This window comes from Enhydra lutris, unplaced genomic scaffold, assembly GCF_002288905.1.
Source record: "Enhydra lutris kenyoni isolate GAN:26980312 unplaced genomic scaffold, ASM228890v2 scaffoldscaffold73, whole genome shotgun sequence".
Classification (NCBI taxonomy): Eukaryota; Metazoa; Chordata; class Mammalia; order Carnivora; family Mustelidae; genus Enhydra; species Enhydra lutris.
Genome location: NW_019154157.1, coordinates 7,362,741 through 7,384,407, shown reverse-complemented (window position 1 = coordinate 7,384,407; position 21,667 = coordinate 7,362,741). Strand labels below are relative to the sequence as shown.

Genomic DNA, 21,667 nt, shown 5'->3' with positions numbered 1-21,667 from the left:
TTTCTAGAAGAGAAAAGAGAAGAAAAAAAGATTAAAAGAGAAGAAAAAAGGAAAGAAAAAAGAAAAGAAAGAAAATTGCGGATGGAACTAAGGTTGCCTATCACCTAAAAAAAATAGGGAGATGATCCTGATTATCCAAGTGGTTCCAACATCCACAAAGATCATTAAAAGTAGAAGCCAGGGAAGAAGGGCCAGCCTTAGAAAGGTTAGGGGTATGAGTTAATCAGCCATTGCTGGCTTTGAAAGAGGAGGGGGCCACGGGCAAGGAACATGACCAGCTTCCACTAGAAGCTGGATAAAGGCAAGGAGATGCCTTCTCTCCCAATGCTTCCAGAAAGGAACCCACCGCTGACCTGTTTATTTTAGCCCATGCCACACCTCTAACCTACACAACTAAGATATTACATTTGTGAGGTCTGAAGGCTCTAGGTTTGTGGTCATCGGTTACAGCAGCAATAGGAAACGAATATAGGAATTCCCACATCATCAGCCTGAGGAAGAATCACCATCATTTCAACAGATACAGAAAAGGCATTTGGCAAAATTCAACATCCATTCATGATCAGGACCCTCAGTAAAATAAGAAGGAAGATCATCAGCCTGATGAAGGACACTTACAAAGAATCTACAGTTAACAGTGATGGATGACAAAATGATTTCCAACGGCAACTGGCATCTCTTGCAACAAACAGGGTAGTCTCTGTTCCCTTATGCAAGGTATTGGTGCTATGTTCTTCTGAGCCTCGCCGGACCTTCTGATCTTTTGTGACCTTTAGCCCTGCTCTCTGAGCTGTGCCCAGTGGGAGTTTTGATACACATATTCATTCGCAGCTGCCAGTGGCAGGAAGTTCATTTTTCTTATGTATTTCATTGCTACTTAGGCCAAATCCATTCCTGAAAAACCATTAGTTCCTCAACATCTACCCAGTAATGTGAAATCTGGCACTGTGATACATGACAGAAACGTGGTTTACAAGCCTTTGGGAAGGTCGGGCTTTCTCCTAGAAATGTTGACAACCAACATCCTTTGCCTAATTTATAAAGTACAGGTAGACTAATAAAATCAGATAATTCCCGAGTCACAAAAATATTTCCATGTATCTTAGAAAAGCAGCAATTTTTTTCTAGCCTGTAGATTAAGAAACCTAAGACCTGAATAGGTTTTATAAAATAACAAGAACTGATTCAATGATTTTAGTATGAATCTTTATTGAATCACATCATTTTAAACACATAAATCTAGAAGATTTTCTGTAGGATTATAGATGATTTTGATTACATGTGTGAGAAATGTTCAGAAAGTTTTAAAGTTTTAATAACTTTGTTATTAGGAAGTTTGTTCCTTCCCATTTTTAAATAGATCTCTAGAAATGTATTATTGGAAGTCAAATTCTAGCATCAGAAAAGAACATGTTGCCTTAATTTATCTTTAATGATGGACCCATCCTTTCTATTCTACTCATCATTAGGGGCAGTCCTGCTAGGTAAGATGTTGTTACCTGGAGTACAAGATATTTTTAAATGACTTATTTTAATTTTATTTCTTATAAGACTGGTTCAAATTGCAAACCTAAACTGATTAACTTATAACCAATGCAATTATATTGTCTTTAACCATAGCCTTTTTGGTATGCCTGAAGCTAATCTACTCCCTACAACTCATCAAAATTCTATTTTGTATAGAATAAGGAAGGAGTATAAGAAAAGGAGTATAAGAAAAGGAGTATAAGAAAAGGAGTATAAGAAAAGGAGTATAAGAAAACAGTTTTACATCGTGTTTCCTGAATCTATTTAAAGATAGTTTAAGGGGGGGGGAGTATGTTTTTAGAAAAAACATAATAGCTTCATTTCAGCCAATTATTCAAGACTCTTCTGATTATGGTACAGCTAACAGTAACATCACCCTTGGAACATGCACAAGAGAATGCATGAAAAGGAAGTGCTAATCGAGATCTAGGAATCTTTATTGTATCCTATCCTAGGTTTCCCCTTCTTTGTGGTAAAAGTGACAAAAACACTTCAATGTTCCAAGAGCTTCCAACTCTTACAACTCCACCAAAGTCACATTCAAATTTCCACCCATTGGAAGAGTGAGCAATACTACGTACATGGGTTATTTCTTTCCTACACAACTTTAAATAAGACAATTAAATCCCCGTTTAATTTTGACATTTTTAGAGCTTTTCTGTCCCTTAAAAATAAAAGGTTTCAGAAAGATATCCTTTTCCAAGCAGAGTCTACTTCATGAGACTAATGCCCAGTCTCGATGACGAGTGGTGTCACTTGCTCAGAAGTGCCAAGTGTTCAGGCGTGGTCCATCATGAAGTCACTGATTTCAAAAGTAAGTTGTAAGACACAAACCTTGTGGTCTGTTTCCCTGTCTGGAAAATAGAAGGATCAGGTTAAGTCAGTGGTTGTACCACCAAAAGGGAACACCACTCTGAACTGCCATGTCCCATCCAAATGATTAGAATTTAAAACTATGCATCTGGGGGTACCTGGGTGGCTCAGTGAGTTAAGCCTCTGCCTTTGGCTCGGGTCATGATCTCGGGGTCCTGGGATTGAGCCCCGCATCGGGCTCTCTGCTCAGCAGGGAGCCTGCTTCCCTTCCTCTCTCTCTGCCTGCTGCTCTGCCTACTTGTGATCTCTGTCAAATAAATAAATAAGATATTTAAAGATTTATTTATTTATTTGACAAACAGAGATCACAAGGAGACAGAGAGGCAGGCAGAGAGAGAGAGAGAGAGAGAGGAGGAAGCAGGCTCCCTGCTAAGCAGAGAACCCGATGCAAGGCTCGATTCCAGGACTCTGGGATCATGATCTAAGCCGAAGACAGAGGCTTTCACCCACTGAGCCAACCAGGCGCCCCAATAAATATTTTTTTAAAAAACTATGCATCTTGGGGCACCTGGGTGGCTCAACCAGGTGAGCGTCCAACATTTAATTTAGGCTTGGGGTTGTAATCATGGGGTCATGAGATCAAGCCCCATATTGGACTCTGAGGAGAGCAGAGCCTGCTTAGGATTCTCTCTCCCCTCTCACTCTATCTGCCCCTCCCTGCTCACTCTCCCCCAACCAAATATGTGTTTGTATTAAAACTATACATCCAGGAGAGTATTTCAGAAGTACAGGTTCAAAAGAAAGAAAAAAAAACTAACAAATGCTGGTTTTCAACATGTCGTCAGGCTTTCTTCTGAAAGTCACAGGTAGAAGAGACGGCCGGCCAGGGAATGGTGTGGTTCTTGGTGGATATTCTGACCCACAAGGTAAGCCAGTTTGTGGGCATAGTGACAAGGAGCAGGAACTCGAATGACACCCTTTAGCAGAAAGAACAACAACAAAATTTTTTTCCGAACTTTGTCTGAATTTAACCTTTCACAGGTATCAATTCAAAAGGTTCACAAAGTGTAGATTCAACATGGAGCAATCTTAGAGATTTAAAGGAAAAGGTATATAAAAAAATACTTACTGCCAAATTGTAATACATGTGGCATAGTCTGTAAGTGAGATGCTGTATCCTATCTGGGGTGAAGCGAACCGTATCGTGGATGACATTATAATGAGTGGGAGTGACAGTACCGTCTTTCACAGACTGACTCACGATAAAGAAATCGTACCTGGAATCACAGAACACACGAGTCTAGACAACAGCTTAATTTCAGAAGAAAAAGAACATAACAAACCTAGCATCTGACGTGCCACGAATAGACAGAAACCCATTGTACAGACAGTTCTGTTTACATGCAGAAGCCCACCGAACTGTGGGGCAATGATTTCGGAAAGCAAGTCCATAAAGGTCAGGGCAACGCTCGTGGGATTTCTGCAGAAGCATCTGAGCTGACGCCTCAATGCAGTGAGGCACATTGGCACATTGGATAAGGTCACAGGGAACCTCAATTCAGAGTTCCAGGGATGGACCCTTCAGACGTCTCCCCAAGAATCACTGGAATCTATTCAAATCCCCTAATGATAGAAATGGCGAGGCCCATCAGCTTCTTGTAGATACGGGACCTAGTCTCATGTGCATTATGTTATGCTTTTTACGGATCACTTTCCCACTTGCTTTTTTCTTTAACTCTTTCCCGCCTCCTACTAGATTGATCAGTGTTTGTCTTTCCTTCATTTTCTTTCATTTCTCCCTGTCGGTTTGTAGGACAGTCTTGTTTCATTTCCCATCCTGGGTTGTACATAATTCTCTCATTTGCACAATTGACAAATCTCTGCCTAATCAGAAGTTCACCATTCTTTCCAACAACCCAGGAATATCAGTATGTTTATGGTATATGCTATAAATTCTAGGAGAAGAAAAAGGAAGACAGAAATTTCTAGAATCCCATGTTTATCCATTCATGTAATTTTCAACCAACTTTAAGTCAATCTGTTATCCTCCAAACCAGGCAAACCTTGAACACACACACACACACACACGCACATACACACACATGCACACACGCACATACCTCCTCTATTTCTGTTTGAGTAAAAGAGAATGTTTATTTAAACAAAAGGGGGGTCTTACCATTGCCTCTTGGTCACCTCCACATCAATAACTGTTCCTGGAAGTGGGTTTCGAAGTCTTCCTTCAGACTCCACAAAAAATCTGGTGTTTATTCGTTTCTTCACCACGATGAAAGTAAGTTTGACCCTTGAAAAGAAAGTACCACCTGTACTCTCTTGTACAGGAGGCATTCAGAGTACTGAAACCACAACACAGGATCCATTAAGAATCTACAGAAGAGGCAGTTCTCCCCACACCCCAACCTTACTGTCCTAGCCCCCTGTGCCCAGGCTTAAGCAGTGAAAGAGGTTTCTCTTCTCAGCCACCCACATCGTAGGGGGAGGAACTTCCTTACAAGGTCATGACCATTCCTATCCATGGTGGGTACCAGGCTCCACCAACAAACAGAGGAGGCCAGAGGCGAGAGCTGAGAGAGATCCCCAGGCCTAGGACCTACAAAACTCCAGAATAAAAGAGTTACATAAACACAAACCATCGCCAGGCTGTGTTCTTGGATTTTAATGAATATCGGAGGTTAACAAGCACCCGTTACATCAAGGCTTGAAGAGAGATTAGGAAAAAAGGACAGGTTCTTAGGGATTCCATGGGGAGAATGCAATCTGGAATGTTCCAGTTCTGTTCTGTCCTCTGACTTGGGTGTGGAGCAGAAAGTCTAAGAATGAAGGGTCGTCTATCTTCTCCCCACCTAATGACTGATGCCCTCTCTGTCGTGCTCTTGCTCTCTTAATTCACATGTCATAATCGCTACAGATTCGTTTCAAAGACTGAAATGTAGAGTTTACAAAATCTTCACTTTACAATATATATACCCAGAGTCTTTAGGATACACAGATTTTAAGGAAGACTCAATCTGTGGTACTTCATGGTCCAGCAATGCTTGAAGCTGACCATCCCCCACTCCATCCCGGTACACAATGATAGCTTGTGGCAGAAACAGGTTATGTTTACACCAGAGCTTCAGGGCGGCTGGAAGGAAACCAGAAACTTGGGTAAATAAGCTGTAACTCAGAACCAACTGACTGCTGCTCTTTGTAACAACTTCTAGGGTCATTTTTCCAACTCTGTAGCCTCCAGGACACTGTCACGCCTTTTAAGTCTTCAGGCTAGCCCAGCGTTTCTCACCAGCCCCACTATTGAAATTTTGAGCCAGATAATTGTCCGTGGTGGTGGTGGTAAGGGTATTGCTGTCTTCTGTAGCATGCTGGTCTCTAGCCATCAACTGGATGCCAGTAATACTTCCACCATCCCAACCTTGACAGCCAAGAGTGTCTTTAGTCATTGCCAAGGTCTCTTGGGGGACAACGACTGGTATCAAGTCAGAGACTCCAACCTTGATGAAGACACTGACCTTCCAAGCAGGCTTTCAGCCCATTCACAAGCTCCTGTCCCGATTCCTGGAAGATGCACTGAGAGAACCACCTGTTTGGAGAAAAATCAGCCATCGGTTTGGGAAACAAGACTCTGAAAAATGTCATCATTTTGATTCTGAGTTCATCTGGGACCTCCAGGAAAGAAGAAAAATCCTTATAGGTAGCTGAGGATCCCATTAAGGATCGATTCTCTGATTCCCCTGCAGAGACTGAAGCACTAATCTCTTCCTATACCCCAAGGCGCCTATTAAAATTGGGAATGCACACAAAGAGGAATTCGGAATGGAAGCATTCATTAACATTGCTCCGAATTATGCACACTTTCACTGTGCAGGACTACTGCTGTCTCACCCACTGCTGTCTCACCCACTGGGGACACCACAAAATTAACAGCCAGCCTTCCTGGAGATCTCTGCTTTGAGCCTCAGGTCTTAAACAATGGCTCATCCATAATCTGCTTTGAGGGAGCCATCTGCTTTGGAACAGTAATAGCTATTTGACCACTTCCCCACAGATCGAGCAATGTTTCTCTCAAGTCTCTATCCTCTCTATTTTAGTTACTTCAGGTATCATGATGACCTGACATGATATAAGGTGTTTCCCTGCTTCTTTTCCAGAATGCACACTCCATGAGAGATCATGCTTTTGGGTGAAACATTTTCACTGCTCTGTTCTCAGCATTTGAATATAGCAAGGGCTCCAAAATATCTAGGAACTGAATGAAAGCTTAAATTTCCTTCCCATTGTAGCAATGTTCTTTTCTACCTGCCCCCCCTAAACAAAAAGCGAACCAATGTTACTATATCAAAATAGAACAGGACTGGGGAAAAAAATTATGCTATTTGTGAAAATAAAGATGGATCCTCCTTAAAGAATATTCTGGAATTATACCTAGTGGGCTACACTCATCAGTAAGCATAGCATGTGTGATGGTTATACAGGTCCTAATGCTCAAGAAACTATAAACTGAAGAGTGTGCAAACTCATTTGAAGGCAGGTTCTACTCTAAGCACAGACAACAGAAGTGTCCCTGGAGCAAAGGAGAAACATGGGATATGGAAGTATGTCTTCTTTGGCAGGTCACATAGATGTATGAAGACCAGATCCTGTACCTAGAGTCTGCTGGTCATATTCCTACACCTATCTTCCCCTTGGGGGGCCTGAGTTCTTCCCTCTGTGTTCCTGGTCCCCACGCAGGGACTCAGTGATCATTAGAGCCTCTGGTGGGCAGAATTCTACCTGTCCTAATGCTCAGAACCTGTGACTATCCCATTGCCCTGTGATTATGTCTTATGGCATGGTTGGCTTTATAAGATTTTCCAGATGGACCTTATCTAATCTCATGGGTCCCTTGAAAGGCAGAGAGTTTTTTCTGATGGCAGAAGAGGAAGAGATTTGAAGAAGAATAAGGACTCAGTGTGCCCTTGGGGGGAACAGGGCTTTCGAGAAGGAATGTGGATGAAACTCAAGGAGCTGAGATGGGTCTGGGAATTGAGGACCTCTGTCATCCATCTACCCCCCCGCCAAAGAAAGTGGATTCTGCCACACATATGTACACTTGGAAGAGGACCCCAAGCCTCCAGAGGAGAATGTGGCTTGCCCAACCTGTGGCCCACCCAAGAGCCACATGGTGCCAGATTTCTGCCCGACAGACCTGTGTAGGGACACACGAATGGCCCCTTAAGCCTCCATATTTGTCATCATTTGGTAAGCAGCAATGGAAAAACGAAATAAAGCCCTCCACATCAAATGTTTTGGGAGCATAACTTTGCCAGAAGAGGAGGAGAACACCTTGTCCATGGACCTTGTCAAAAAACATGAGTTGGGTCCACATGTCCCCTTTGGTCTACAGCTAGCTGCCATATACACAATGTCTGCTGAAGTCCACTCACTGTGTCAATTCCTGATTGATGCTGGACACAAAGCCTGCAATTGACTTCTGCCGATTTACAGTATCGTGGAAACAGTCGATACCAATGAACATGGCATTCTGCAACTGAAATTTTTTAAATAGGTAGTACATGGAGTTAGAACACAATAGGAACAAAATTAAGCAATTACATTTGCAAGATAGGTAAATAGAGTCTTAACCAATTCCACTGAACACAACTGAAATAAAGAGAAGGCAACGAAATCCAACGTACTCCTGTCTCCACCTTCCAGAGGGCTCCTCCCATCTTGCAGTTCATCTGCTGGGCAATCTTTGTCGCAATGGTCAGCAGCGTCTGGGGTTTGTCTAAGGTCCGTGCGAGGACACACTGGCTTGGGATTGGGCAACTGACACACAGGTATTGTTTTATGCTATCATACAGCTCTTTCTTTTCACTGGACAACACGCAAACAACCTTGGAAGAGAGCAAAAATGAGACTGTCCAGTACACAACCACAGTGATAGAACAGGATGCCTGTGTAGGTGGAACACTGAGTAAGTAGAATATATTCATTCAATCAATAGCTGGTCCATGAGGGTAAGAGTTCTGGAATCCCAGTCCATGAAACAGTTGTGAAGGTGACCATGTGGAAGAAGAAAGTCTGGGAGCCAGGCACAGACAGTATCCTCACTTGAACTTGCAAAGTCTTTATGTCCTGGTTATTCGGTTTCTGGGAGTTTATCATGAACTTAACACGGGACGGTTAAAAAGTACAGACTGACATCTACCGTTGTCAGGACCGTCCTAGCGTCCAGGATGGACACTATGCGAGGGGCATTTGCTCATTCTTCAATAACCTATTGAGATCAATACTATCCCCATTTTACCCCTAAAAAAACAAGCCCAGGAGTCAGGGGAATTGCTGCTGTACGGGCAGCAGACAAAGTTTCCAACACTCGCTGGGACCTCTAGCAGGACACAGAGCCATGAGGAAGAGCAGTTACCGCCTGGCTGGGTTCATACTATGATGGGAAAATCCTCCATGTAGCATTTTTAACATCTATGCATTATTATATGTATAACATTTATATATAATGTATTATGTTGTAAAAAGTATTATTTTTAACAATGATGTTTCTAGGAAGACTTTCTGGGGGTAGATATCCTCAGTCAGATTAGGGACATTCTTTTCTCATTCTAGATGAAGTGACTTTGTCTTTTCACAAGAAATGTGGAATTCTATCAAATGCATTATACACATTTTGCTTACATTTTATCTGCAATTATGTTTCCTAAAATTCATCACACTAACCAGTTCATTTGTTCTTTTTCTAAAGACTAGATTGCCAGTTTTCAGACTTGCTGGCACCCCTGGTGTTGTCCTAACATTTCTTTAACCTCCATTTTGTCTGTTAATCATGAACTCTCCTTGTCATTAATGCTGTCAAGCCTCTGTTGGACTCTTTTCTTCACTCTTGACAACATCAAGTTTTAATATTTTTGGCTTTATGTGTGTTGTTCTCTGTTTAGTTTCTGTTTTTTGTTCTTTTGTTCTACTTTATTTTGTCTCACTCTGCACTTAGTGCATTAACATTCAGACTTCCTTCCTAATGCACTGATCAAGGGCCGGAGGGCCCCCGTCATTATTTTTTAGCTTGCTGTTTTAAACAGATTTCGATGCATACTACTTATAAGGTCTAAAATAGTTTCTAAATTTTCTATTGATCTCTGTCAAATAAATAAAATCTTTTTAAAAAATAAATTTTCTATTGATATGGTTCTAATACAATTGCTACTTACAAGTAATTCTTTGGTTTCTGAATGTATGTGGTTTAATGATTTCTAATTGTAATGGACTGTAGTCAATGTGTGTGTGTTTGATAGGTAGGTATCAGTCCTTCATTATTGGTTTAGAATTTCTCCATGCCCGTTGAGATCCTTTAAAGATGAAGGCTAAATTAACTTAGAGATATGTTTTTTTTTTAAAGCACCTCACCTTTTGGGTACAGATTACACACAAACCAACACATAGCGCACACGCGCACACGTGCGCACACACACACACACACACACACACACCCATCCCTCCCTCCTTTTATATATTTATGTATATTTTAGTAGGTCAGTAAGTCAAACTTTTAGAGACAGATGCAACATCATCTAGATTCTATTTTTTTACATAAGGATGTCTGAGTTTTCTGCGAGCAGTCAGCTAATGTCCCCTACAGATTCAGCTTCTGGAATAGCATGGGCTGGTCTCCTCCTAAGAAGAGCTATTCAATCTGATGAAAATACAGGACTGTGCCTCTCTGGGGCTCAGCCAGTCTACCAAGGTCATGAAGGGTTACAGGGTTAAGACAGGAGAGAAGTAGGGACCCAGAGCACCTGCCTAACCCCCAGAGGGGGATGTCTGAAAGGTTGGAGACCATGAACAGACTGACAGCCTCCAAGAGAGAACAGGACAGGAATTGGAGACAAGACCCTGCCAAGGACAGGGTTCTTGAGACAGATTTTGAGTGTCTACCACTGGAAACCGAACAGATGTGATTTGTAACACTACATATCAAGACATGAAGCTACTGTCACATAGACACTTACCATCTGTGTTTTGGAGGACACGTGGTTTTCTAAGGTGGTTGTATAGGATTGGACTGAATGACTTACTTCAAGCCTAGAAAAAAGAAGAAAAAGAAAGAAAAGAAGTATAGGACCTCTATACTCAAAAGGCAATGAACAATAAACATGTAACAAGCATTTTATGCTGCCAATGAAGCACAATATAAAACAAAACAAAATACTACGTTAAGACAGTTACTTCAGTTGAAAGGCTTTTGTAAAGCTTACTTATTCATTAGAGAGAGAGGGAGAGAGCCAGCCCATGTACACATGGGGGGAGGGGCAGAGAGAGAGAGAGAGAGAGAGAGAGAGAATCTTAAGCAGACTCCCCACTGGGCACAGAGCCCAACCTGAGCAGAAACCAAGAATTGGACGTTTAATTCACTGAGCCACCCAGGCACCCCAAAAGTTTGTTCTTTAGACAAAAATAAGTTCAATTTTTGGCTCCCTTAGTATGTATCCTGATAGCCACAAATCATACATCACAAAAGCCTATTTTTACTATCTGTTACTGGAATAGGCTAGACTTCTTTGCTTATAACCTTTCAGTGTTTCGATTAAAGTGACTGACTCCTAGAATTTAGTTTCTTCTTTTTTTTTAAGATTTTATTTATTTATTTATTTGACAGACAGTGATCACAAGTAGGCAGAGAGGCAGGCAGAGAGAGAGAGGAGGAGGAAGCAGGCTTTCTGCTGAGCAGAGGGCCTGATGCAGGACTCGATCCCAGGACTCTGAGATCATGACCTGAGCTGAAGGCAGAGGCCTTAACCCACTGAGCTACCCAGGCACCCCTAGAATTTAGTATCTTCTGATTCCACTTTCAGGTAGCTAATGACTGGTTTTTAAATCGGAGGTAGTCAACTTACATTTTTGCCTCTTTCATAGTTATGCCCATGGTGGGTGTGACTCTCCGTAGACTCTGCAGAAAGGATGAGGCTGCTCTGTAGTATCCTGTAGGATAGAGTATTAGCCAATGATCTAGTGACTTGACATCAAGTAAGGGTCCACTTCTTGTCTCTTTTGTCCAATCTGCAAATTGTGGGTGGGAGTCAAACTGCAAGAGATAGGATAAGACTTCATTTAAAATTTTTTATTTATATTCTATATGTACAAGATTTAATAATTTATAAGACTATATATTATACATATATAATATATATAATGTATATAATATATAGATATAGATAATGCCTTTGCTGATATTGAAGAGCCTTTCCATTGCAAACCTGTGCTACTTCCCATTGCAAGGTTATTAGTTTAAACTTCAGTCATGACTTAATTACCTATTTTTGCCTTAAGGTAGAAGTAAGTGATGCTGGAATTCTAATATGGGTTATTCTGGATTGTCTTGATTCTAGGTAACTAACTCCTAAGGAAACCTTTGGAAGATAGTTTTGCCATGAGAGAGGACCACAACACTAACAGAGATAAAATACAGAGTTTACTCTATGCCAAGGATGCTCTATGCATTTTAATTGAACATCTGCTTGCTGTCTCCTAGACAAAAGACAGGTAGCCCAAGAAGAGAGAGCAGAGAGTTATTGACCTGAGCTAGTTCCTCTGCATTATTATTCATTTGACCCCAAATGACAAAATGAATAACTAAAACACAACCATCTTAAAATGGTCTTACCACTCGTCTTCCTTGAAAAATTCTTACTTCTTTCAAGATTCTTCCTGAGAAGGACAAGAAGCTGGCATCAAATTTCAAATCCCAGAGTTGAAGTTCCCGTTGTATCTCCTTATTTCTGAAAGTTAAAATGTTTCCACAGGATCAAACCTCCTTCAAGGAAATAAGCAAAAGCAATGATCCATTTGCAAAATTCTCCTCTAACCTAAAGATGCCCTGTTGTTTGTCCTCTGTGCTGACATGTTGCAAAGAAGGTCCTAGTACTCTGAAATCACATCTTTGCTCTCACATTTGCGCTTAGGATCTTTCTAGTTCATTTTCCCCCTCCAGACCTCCCCTAACTTTTCACTGACAGAACAAATAGAGTTGTTCCCCCAAGAGCTCACTTTCTTTTTGACCTGTTTTTTTAGTTGGAGAATCTGAGATGCAAAAGAGTTCTGCACATGTCCTGACTTGAGGACACACACACACACAAAATCAGCACTTACGTCTGTATAGTATTCATCAATTTTCGTAACTCGTGCTGCCTTTTTTCTGGATCCAACCTCATATGGAGAGCCAAGTCTCTCATCACTCTATAATTTTTACGCAGCTCATCTGTTAGACCTTTAAAAAGGAGTAAAAAATATTGTTCAACAAGTAAGAATAGATTTATATGGGAGAAGTCTCAATGGCTTTATCTGGAGGAGGAAGAGCCAATGGAGAGAATGCAGCTCTGGGTCACCTGGAGGACTGTGGAAAGCGTGTACCTCTAGATCATAGCATCTGGGGCTTGAAAGGGGTGGTCTTCCAGGAAGACCGGGTAAATGCGCAGTACCTGTCAGGTTGCATAGCTGGGGAACCAGCAGTATAGGCTCACGGGGCGTGTCCGGTTTGCTCTTCTTCCATTTGCCTTTGCTGATCAAGAGCGGCTGATTCAGTTCCGTGACCACTTGATTATACCGCTGCTCAGAAGGGGTAAGAAAGAATACTGGCATGACTACCATCCAAGCCCCAGTAAATCACATAAATAGGTACAACAGCTCATTTTTGGATCACCAACAGAGGCCCAGGGGTGTCCTGGGGACCCAGTTTCCCCAGGTTTAAGGACACATCAAAGATACTTTTCATGTTCCCTTGAGATGTCCCAGGGATGGCCTCTCTTTTTTTTTCCCCAATAAGCACACATGGCCGAGGAGAAGAGGGACCACAAACATTATATTGGGGTCATTGTAATAGCCTTCTTTGACTTCATATAGGTAGATGTGGGACCAACTCTTGGAATATATATCTCTTACTACACGACTATCTTAAAAATTCTTAACACATAATTGAGAAATTTCAAGAGGATTGCCAAATGGATGGGGGACAACAAACCTGGTCACTTTTTAGAGTGACTACTGCTACAGCTATGCCAAACATGCCTCCAACATCATTTCCCCTAACCTCTTCCATCAGGAAAAGGCAATGGCCAAGACATCCTATCCAGAAGGTCTTATTCCTAGGCTCCAATTCCTGTACAACAAAGTGCCCTTACTCTCCAACACAAAGTGATGATTTGTCATAGATCCATTCATGCTGAGCACTGAGGTCCTCCTCTGTAATCAGTGAGCCACATGAATTCTGTGTGATCTGCCTATTAAGCATCTTGAGAACATCAAAGGAGTTCCTACCTGAGACAAGACTTCAAATCCAGTGTTCATGGCTCTTTTCCTCTTGAGCTGAATTACTTTTAATTCTCATGATCTTGTTGCAGACCCTGTATATTTTTTTCCTTAGAGTAGTTATTTGAAAGGCAGCCAAGATTCACCCCATTTCTCTTGGTGCTAAAGTCTTAAGTAAGGCAGGAGCTTGTATAGGGAGATGTATGTACAAATGTGCAGGATCCTAGGGTCATTTTAGGGCCTCAACCACCACTCTTACCACCCAGTCTAGCTAAGTCTTTGTACAAGCTATTCTTCCTGTTGAGAACTTCAGGAAACACACTACTTATTTCTCATAGCTGTCCTGTGACATTCTAGAAGGATCTCCTGCAACATTAACTTCTGCATCTTCAAAGGAATTCTGCTGTCTCACTTTGCATTATTATGAAAACTTTTTTGAAAGCCAGGAATGTACTTTCCTTCTAAGGGCTCCACTATGGATTCTGGGATTTTTCTAGATCTCATGATAACACGACAACTACACTGCCATCTGTTAGTAGACTGAGTTCTCACCAGGGCACCCCAAGGCTACCCAACATTTTAATTACTTCAGCCCATCTGTTTTGCTCAAGCAAACCTGCTGAAACCATGGTCTTATGTTTCTTTTACATCTAAGGCTCCTCCTACCAACACATGCCAAGAAGGTAGTTTGCTTTCATAGAAATGCTCTTTCAAAATGTCCCAAACCTACTGCTCTGTGATGCCAGCATGTGTGAACTACCATAGCCACTTCTAAAACTTACTGTATTGGAGCCATTCTAGTTATATGACATTACCCTACATACAAGGTACTCTAACACATGGAAAATAGGTATAAGTCAAATTGTAATAACCCCAAGGAGAAATTCTATAATATATAGTTATTATACATAAGATTATGACCTATTATGATGTAACACGTGACTAAGTTTACATGTATTATTGGGAGATATATTTGAATAAGAAAAAAAGATTTAGATACACTGAAAGAAAGACTTCCTACCGTTTTATAGTATTCTACAAAGGTGATTTCAGCACCATCTGAGGTTTTAAATGTAGTTCTGGGAGTTTCCTCCCAATTAATAGCGTCCACCCTATAGGTTTTGTTGTTATACCTGTGGAATAGTCACAACATATGGTTTTATTCCTAACATATTCGTTGCATGGGATCATGCAAGAAATAAGAGGCTTTAAATCCTACGAGTAATTACAAGATATATTGCTCTTATTTTATATATATATATATATATATATATATATATATATATGACATTTGTTATTCTTAGTATGTTCACCAAGTTGTACACATTTGAACACAACCCAAAGAACTACCACAACCACGACAGTCACTCCTCATTTCCACTAAACTCCCCCAGTCCTTAGGCAACCACTAGTTTAGTGTCTGTCCCTATACATTTGCCTACCCATCCAATTTCACATGAATTATATCACACAACATGTGACCCTTCCTGACTGCCTTCCTCCACTTAGCATAAGGTCTTTCAAGGTCTATCCCTGCCATAGTATGTTCTGGCAGTTCACTTTTATTGCCAAATAATATATCATTTCATAAATATACTGCATTTATGTATCCGTTTATCACTTAATGAACATTCAAGTTGTTTACACTTTTGAACTATTATGAATGAGGATGCTCTGGCCATTCATGTACCAATTTCGGTAGACATAGGCTTTCCTTTTTCTTGGGTATACAACCAGGAATAGAATTGCTATATGGTCACACTATATTTAGCTTGTTGAGAAAGTGCCATACAGCTTTCCAAAGAGGCCATATGATTTCATTTAGCCATCCTAGTGGGTATGAAGTTGCCTTTCAGTGTAGTTTGACTTTGCACTTCCCTGATAGCTAATAATGTTAGTATTGTTTCCTGTGATTATTGGTCATTGTATATTGACTTCAGAGAAATGTCTATTCAGATCCTTTGCCCATTTTTTAAAAGTTGGGTTGTCTTTTAAATTGACTTGTACGTGTTCTCTCTCTATATAGATGCAAGTTATTTATGAGATAGGTGATTTGCAATTGTTTTCTCTCATTCTGTCCATTGTTTTTCACTTCTGACTTCAAAGAATGGACATTTTTAATTTGATGAAGTCCAATTTGTAGTTTTCTTCTATCATCCCTTCTCTCTTGGCATCCTAGAAGATTTTGCCCCACCCAAAGTCAAGAAGATTTACTCCTACTATAGTTTTTTTAATAAGAATTTCATGCTTTTAACTCCTACATTTAAGTCGATTTTGAGTTAATTTTGGAGTTAAATTGGAGTTAATGTTGTATATTGTGTCAGGAAAGGCCAGGTGGATATCCAGTGGTCCCAGCAATATTTGCTAAAAAGAGTATTCCTTCCTTAATTAAATGGTCTTGACACTCTTGTTGAAAATGAACTGACTATTAACGTGAGGGTTAACCCTGGGACTCTCAATTCTATTCCATCAATTTTTACATCTGTCCTCATGCCCCTTTTTTTATTACTAGAGCTTTATAGTAAGTTTTGAAATAGGGAAGCAGGAGTCCTTGACTTTACTCTTACAATATTGCCTAAGCAATGTTAAATCCACACTTTTCTCAATTTAAAGTATCTGGGCTGAAGGGAGAATAAAAAATTTAAAAAAAAACTTCCTCCAAGGGGAAATTTGCTCATGGATTTTAATTAAGCCCTGATTTTTAATAAACACAAAGAAAAAATAAAAGAAGAAAAGAAGAAGGAACATATTCTGTTATCACAAGAGAGGGTTCAGAGCAGAGGACTGGATCGGCATTAGGAATTCAAGAACAGCAAAGTCTATACCCAACACATATTCCTCTCTCGTGCTATAGAGCCAGATGAGAAAAAGCATAGAGTGGTTCTGGCCACTGCCGTGCCAGGTCTGCTTCTGAAATGTAACCCTGATTGATCTGAAATCTATAGGAACACCTCTTATGGGGCAAAGAGAAGTTATGAAAGTGATGGGATGCAGACTTACATTGTAGAAACAACCGATCCGACTAGTTGTTTAGAAACTTGCTCCTGAAGCTCTTGCTTTGTGGGGAAGCCATCACGAATATCCGATATTAAATCATAGGCTGTTTGCATTCGGAACAGTTTATGGTTCACGTCAGCACAGAGAGTAATGCTGGTTTCATACTCAAGAATAGAAGTAACATATCCAGGCCAGATGACCAGCCTGCAAATGGAACACATTAGATGTGAATATCAAACTCCAAGCTCCGAACATAGAAGTGTCACAGGGCTGGCAGTCAGGGTCTAAAATTGGTGCTTAGGAGTCAAATAAGAAATGGTCTTTCAAAGGATCTTTCCAATAGATATCTACCTGATGAGCCAGTTATATTATCTTTGTTAAACCATTTTTATCACCACCCACAGTTGCTCTCTCTCCCTCCCTCCCTCTCTCGCTCTCTCACATACACACATGTGCACACACACACACACACACACACATTTGAGAATCTATAGGATATAGGTTTATATAAATTATAAACATTATGTGAAACTTTCTACTTGATACCAACTTGTGGTCACGGAACTCCATGGCCTCACGTTTGTTGTAATAGTTGCGACCAACTTGCTCCAACTCCATCATCTTCAAAATTCTAGAAATTGGAAGAACAGATTTTGTTAAAAGTGCCACAAATATTATTAAGCATTTAGTAACACACATGAGGATACTGTGGGGGTGGGGGAAACCTGCCAGTGACTTGGTCTACCAATAATTAACGGAAGTGCCTGGTACAAGTAAATTACATGGTGAGGTAGATATTCAGGCTCATTTAAACTCTTTTTTTCCTGCTTTCCATAATATACAACTGACGGTCATGAAAAGGCCATTAGAATGTCCTCCATTCCTAGAAATTAGCCAAAACAGCTTTTGCAGACTAAGGGCCTCCGATTTTAATTTTGAATTTTTATCCATCACTATGAAGGTAGAAAACAAGTGCATTTGCTCTAGGGAGAAACACACGTAGATGTGTCTAGGTGATGTCCATTCCTCCTTCTAGACAGGAACCAGCCATGGGATGTGGCAGTAGGCAGGGAGAACAATATGGAGATAAGCCACAGAACATAAACATGTCTAGGTGAGGTTCAAGTGCCATTTCATCTCCAAGATCCTTTGCTTTCCCAGAACAAGGAGGTGTCGAGAACACAAAACTCTAGGAGCAAACATCTATGTTCCATGCCACTGACACACTAACACACAACCAGATCTCAAGGAAACCAAATCCTACGAACAAACCTTCTAAAGAGAATGTTGTAATAACGTAAACAGTCTGGTGAGGTGGGCATGAGTTCGCTGGTGAATTCAATGGTCACCTTCACAACCTGTTTTTTCAGCAGGCTGACCAATTCCATTTTCTGAGAGAAAGAAAAAAACAAAGAAGTCCAGCAGTCTTCCCAAGGATAGCAAGCTCATTATTGGACCACAAATCAACGTGTCACTTGGGTATCCAACACATGAACATGGCGGGAGCCATCTTGCCCCCAGAGACACGTGCAGGGAGAAGATAGAATCTATGAGACCAAAATGAGGAGTCATAATTAAACATTTATAGCTCCTTAAACAAACAAACAAACAAACAAAAAACCAAGTTCCTGTGTATTAGTCACTTGGTAAATATGGAAGTTTATTGAAGAAAATATTAAGTTCTGAAACTTTTTTGCTGAAGTTTTAGAGAGAGCAAGAGATAAAGACTAAATTATTCAATAATTCATCAGCATTTGAGTCATATTTGCCACTGAAAAGGTTAAAAAATTATATGTATATATTGCTCTCAGATTCATTGTAAGTGCTGAAATGAGGCACAAGGGAACATCATGATAAACACACATGGCATGTGGGTTTTCTTACAAGCCCTATGCGCAAGAGATCTTCAGGAGGTCTCCTCAAACCATTGTACAGAAATGGTATATTTGCTCTAATACAGTAAAAATGTGGGAGAAAGAACAAATGTCCAGAAAGTATCCGGGGTGCCTGAGTGGCTCAGTTGGTTAAGTGTCCACCTTTGGCTCGGGTCATGAGCTCAAGGGGCTGGGATTGAGCCCCATGTTGGACTCTCTGCTCAGTGGGGAGTCTGCTTCTCCCTCTCCTTCTCCCTCTGCCTCTGCACTCACTCACTCTCTCTCTCCCCACCCCACCAAATAAAATCTTTAAAAAAAGTGAAAATGTCCAATAACAGTACTTAACCGGTGATCGTAGTTTGTGAGGTAATAACAAAGAAGTTCCATCAAATATATAACACTTTCCGATTATCGCTTTATGCTGCAGAAGCAGTTCTGAACGAACTTGTCTGTCCTCGATGTCTGGCATGTAGTCAATATTGTACTTATAGGTGATCTGCTGGGGGCGAGATGTCACTCGGAAATGGTTCGCAAATAGCTTCACAGGTCTACCCTGTGTGCCTGCAAAATGGTGCCATGTGTTAACCAGGAAACAAGCTGACCAACTGCACCCAAAACAATGTGGACACCCTGATACCATGAGCCAAAATTAGGCCAAACAAGGACATCAACCACCACACAAACACTATATACACCTGCTGTTCCAGAACGTATACCATCCATGCAGATGCATCCTATGTAAGTGTACGTTGAGAGTTATCATAGAAGATTAAAATCTTTAACAATAACAATAAAAAAAATCTCTAACACAAGGTTTCCCAAAAGGGGTGGGGAGGGTGAGTGGGGAGTCCTAGTGTAATAATGTAAACATCGTAATAATGCTTAATTAAGATAAAAAGTCTCAGTGGATCCAAAGAGCTGGGTCATTCTAACTTAGTGGCTCTAAAAGGAAAAGAGAAATGAAGAGTCCATCTGGGATGCTAAAACAGGTCTTTGTTTCTGCAGAAATGGGTGCTAGGACAACAACGAGAACAGGGAGGAGGGTACCTGCTCTCACAGCGATGGGCTGAAGCTTTATACGCACCCTGACACACACACAAGCACCCCAGCACACGTCTAACAGGGACAGTTCCCTAATGCTGGGTTGTTAGTGACCACCGCACCTGCCGTGGACTCTCTCACGTGGTCCAAGTACTGTCGGGTATCCACCACATGGTCTCGAAAGATGCCCCCAAAACGGTTTCTCTCCTTCAATGACGCTGCCTGGACTGTAGCCACCAGCTGAGTTTCCTCTACATGGAAACAAATGTGAAAGCCATGAATTTTAGATGATTAAAAAAAGGGGGGAAAGTTAAAACAGGACATTGTTAAACCCCAGCTGTGAAGTCAAACTAAGTCAAGGTCACTGGAGGTAGGAAAGAGGATTGTCAAAGGATCCAAACATGAATTTCAGTCATAGGTCACCAGAAAGGGGGACTGTGACCCAGAAGCCTCTCCCAGCAAGACCCCACTCCACATCAGTGGCTGGCCCAGCCTCTCACATACATCAGTACTGTACCTTTTGCCTTCATCCGGCACTTGTCCAGAAACTTTATCTCTTCTCTACTGACTTTATATGCCAATCACCTGTCACCACATGGCCCTCTCACAGACATCAGAAAATGCTGACTGAACAGGCTCTTAAAAAAAAAAAATCTGGGGTGCATTGGTGGCTCAGTCATTAATCATCTGCCTTCGGCTCAGGTCATGATCCCAGGGTCCTGGGATCAAGCCCTGCACTGGACGCCCTGCTCAGCAGGAAGCCCACTTCTCCCTCTCTCACTCCCCCTGCTTGTGTTCCCTCTCACTGTGTCTCCCTCTCTCTCTGTCAAATAAATAAAATCTTAAAAAATATATATATATGAAATGCTTTTCCTACAGAACAACTGATCTATTCTTTTATTAACAACAACTGGGAAAAGCTCTATTTTTTTTTTATCCCATAGTAATATGCATACAGGTTTAAATATTTTACAAGGTTAATATTTGGAGGACAGTGCAAAGCAGTCTTTTAAATATTGTGAAAGAAACCTATATTATCCATATACCCCTGAATGGCTAATATAGTCCCCATTCTGGGCTACAAAACCCGATTCTTTTCAGAATGTTCCTTCTGGAAGCTATTATTCCTCATTTATGAAGATCTTATACCAGAGTCTGAATTTCTATAATAGAAAAGCTATTAAATTTCATTTTACATATAAATTTTTTAAATGCTTTTGATCAAACTCAGCTAATTCCAGACACCTCCAGCAATCAAACTTACCACATTCAAATTTCAGTGAAAGAAAACATTTGGCATCGTTCATTAGTACTTGCTACATATAATGTACTTTATGTGAAGCATTAATCATAACTCTTCAGACAGGATATAGATGATAAAAATAGGTATTTTACTATTTTGCATTCACATTTACAACTTCATTTCATGGAGTCTGGAGTTTGTATCACTTTATTATAAAAACATCTACAACATAAGACACCAAAAGCAGAGACAGCAGAAGCAAAAATGGACAAGTGGGGATTCAAACAGAAAAAGTTTCTGTACAACAAATTAATCAGTCAACAGAATGAAAGGCACTCAAGGAATGGAAAAAGACATTTGCAAACCATGTACCTCATAAGGGGTTAATTTCCAAAATATAAGGAACTCCTGAAACTCAAGAGTGAAAAAAACGTAATAACCCAATTATTTTAAATTGAGAAAGGACCTGAGTGGACATTTCTCTAAAGAAATCATAAATAGACAACAGGTATATGAAAAGATGTTCAAAGTCATCAGTAAATCATCAGGAAATTGCAAATCAAAACCACAATGAGGGGTGCCTGGGTGGCTCAGTGGGTTAAGCCTCTGCCTTTGGCTCAGGTCATGATCCCAGGGTCGTGGGATCAAGCCCCACATTGGGCTCTCTGCTCAGCAGGGAGCCTGCTTCCCCCTCTCTCTCTGTCTGCCTCTCTGCCTACTTGTGATCTCTGTCAAATAAATAAACAAAAAATCTTTAAAAAACAAAACAAAACCACAATGAGCTATCACTTCCCATCTGTAAGTATGGTTATTTTATATATATGTATATATATGTATACACACACATATATACTTATATATA

At 40.7% G+C, this 21,667-nt stretch overlaps 1 protein-coding gene across 1 annotated transcript in view; it reads right to left on the bottom strand.

The window, feature by feature from the left end:
• Nucleotides 1-3,200: 3,200 nt before the first annotated feature.
• The window catches only part of LOC111160027 (piwi like RNA-mediated gene silencing 3), a 77,812-nt gene continuing 59,345 nt past the window's right edge, over nucleotides 3,201-21,667 (bottom strand). Inside the window, exons 2-19 of the mRNA XM_022522792.1 lie at nucleotides 19,685-19,813; nucleotides 18,868-19,082; nucleotides 17,920-18,038; nucleotides 17,198-17,278; nucleotides 16,651-16,851; nucleotides 14,672-14,783; nucleotides 12,825-12,951; nucleotides 12,496-12,613; nucleotides 12,011-12,125; nucleotides 11,244-11,431; nucleotides 10,359-10,431; nucleotides 8,034-8,234; nucleotides 7,782-7,885; nucleotides 5,868-5,938; nucleotides 5,329-5,485; nucleotides 4,520-4,645; nucleotides 3,470-3,617; nucleotides 3,201-3,317 (exon numbers count right to left, since the gene is read on the bottom strand). Of these exons, the coding sequence (XP_022378500.1) occupies nucleotides 3,201-3,317; nucleotides 3,470-3,617; nucleotides 4,520-4,645; nucleotides 5,329-5,485; nucleotides 5,868-5,938; nucleotides 7,782-7,885; nucleotides 8,034-8,234; nucleotides 10,359-10,431; nucleotides 11,244-11,431; nucleotides 12,011-12,125; nucleotides 12,496-12,613; nucleotides 12,825-12,951; nucleotides 14,672-14,783; nucleotides 16,651-16,851; nucleotides 17,198-17,278; nucleotides 17,920-18,038; nucleotides 18,868-19,082; nucleotides 19,685-19,813 (2,402 nt within the window). The remainder of the gene's footprint in view (nucleotides 3,318-3,469; nucleotides 3,618-4,519; nucleotides 4,646-5,328; nucleotides 5,486-5,867; nucleotides 5,939-7,781; nucleotides 7,886-8,033; nucleotides 8,235-10,358; nucleotides 10,432-11,243; nucleotides 11,432-12,010; nucleotides 12,126-12,495; nucleotides 12,614-12,824; nucleotides 12,952-14,671; nucleotides 14,784-16,650; nucleotides 16,852-17,197; nucleotides 17,279-17,919; nucleotides 18,039-18,867; nucleotides 19,083-19,684; nucleotides 19,814-21,667) is intronic.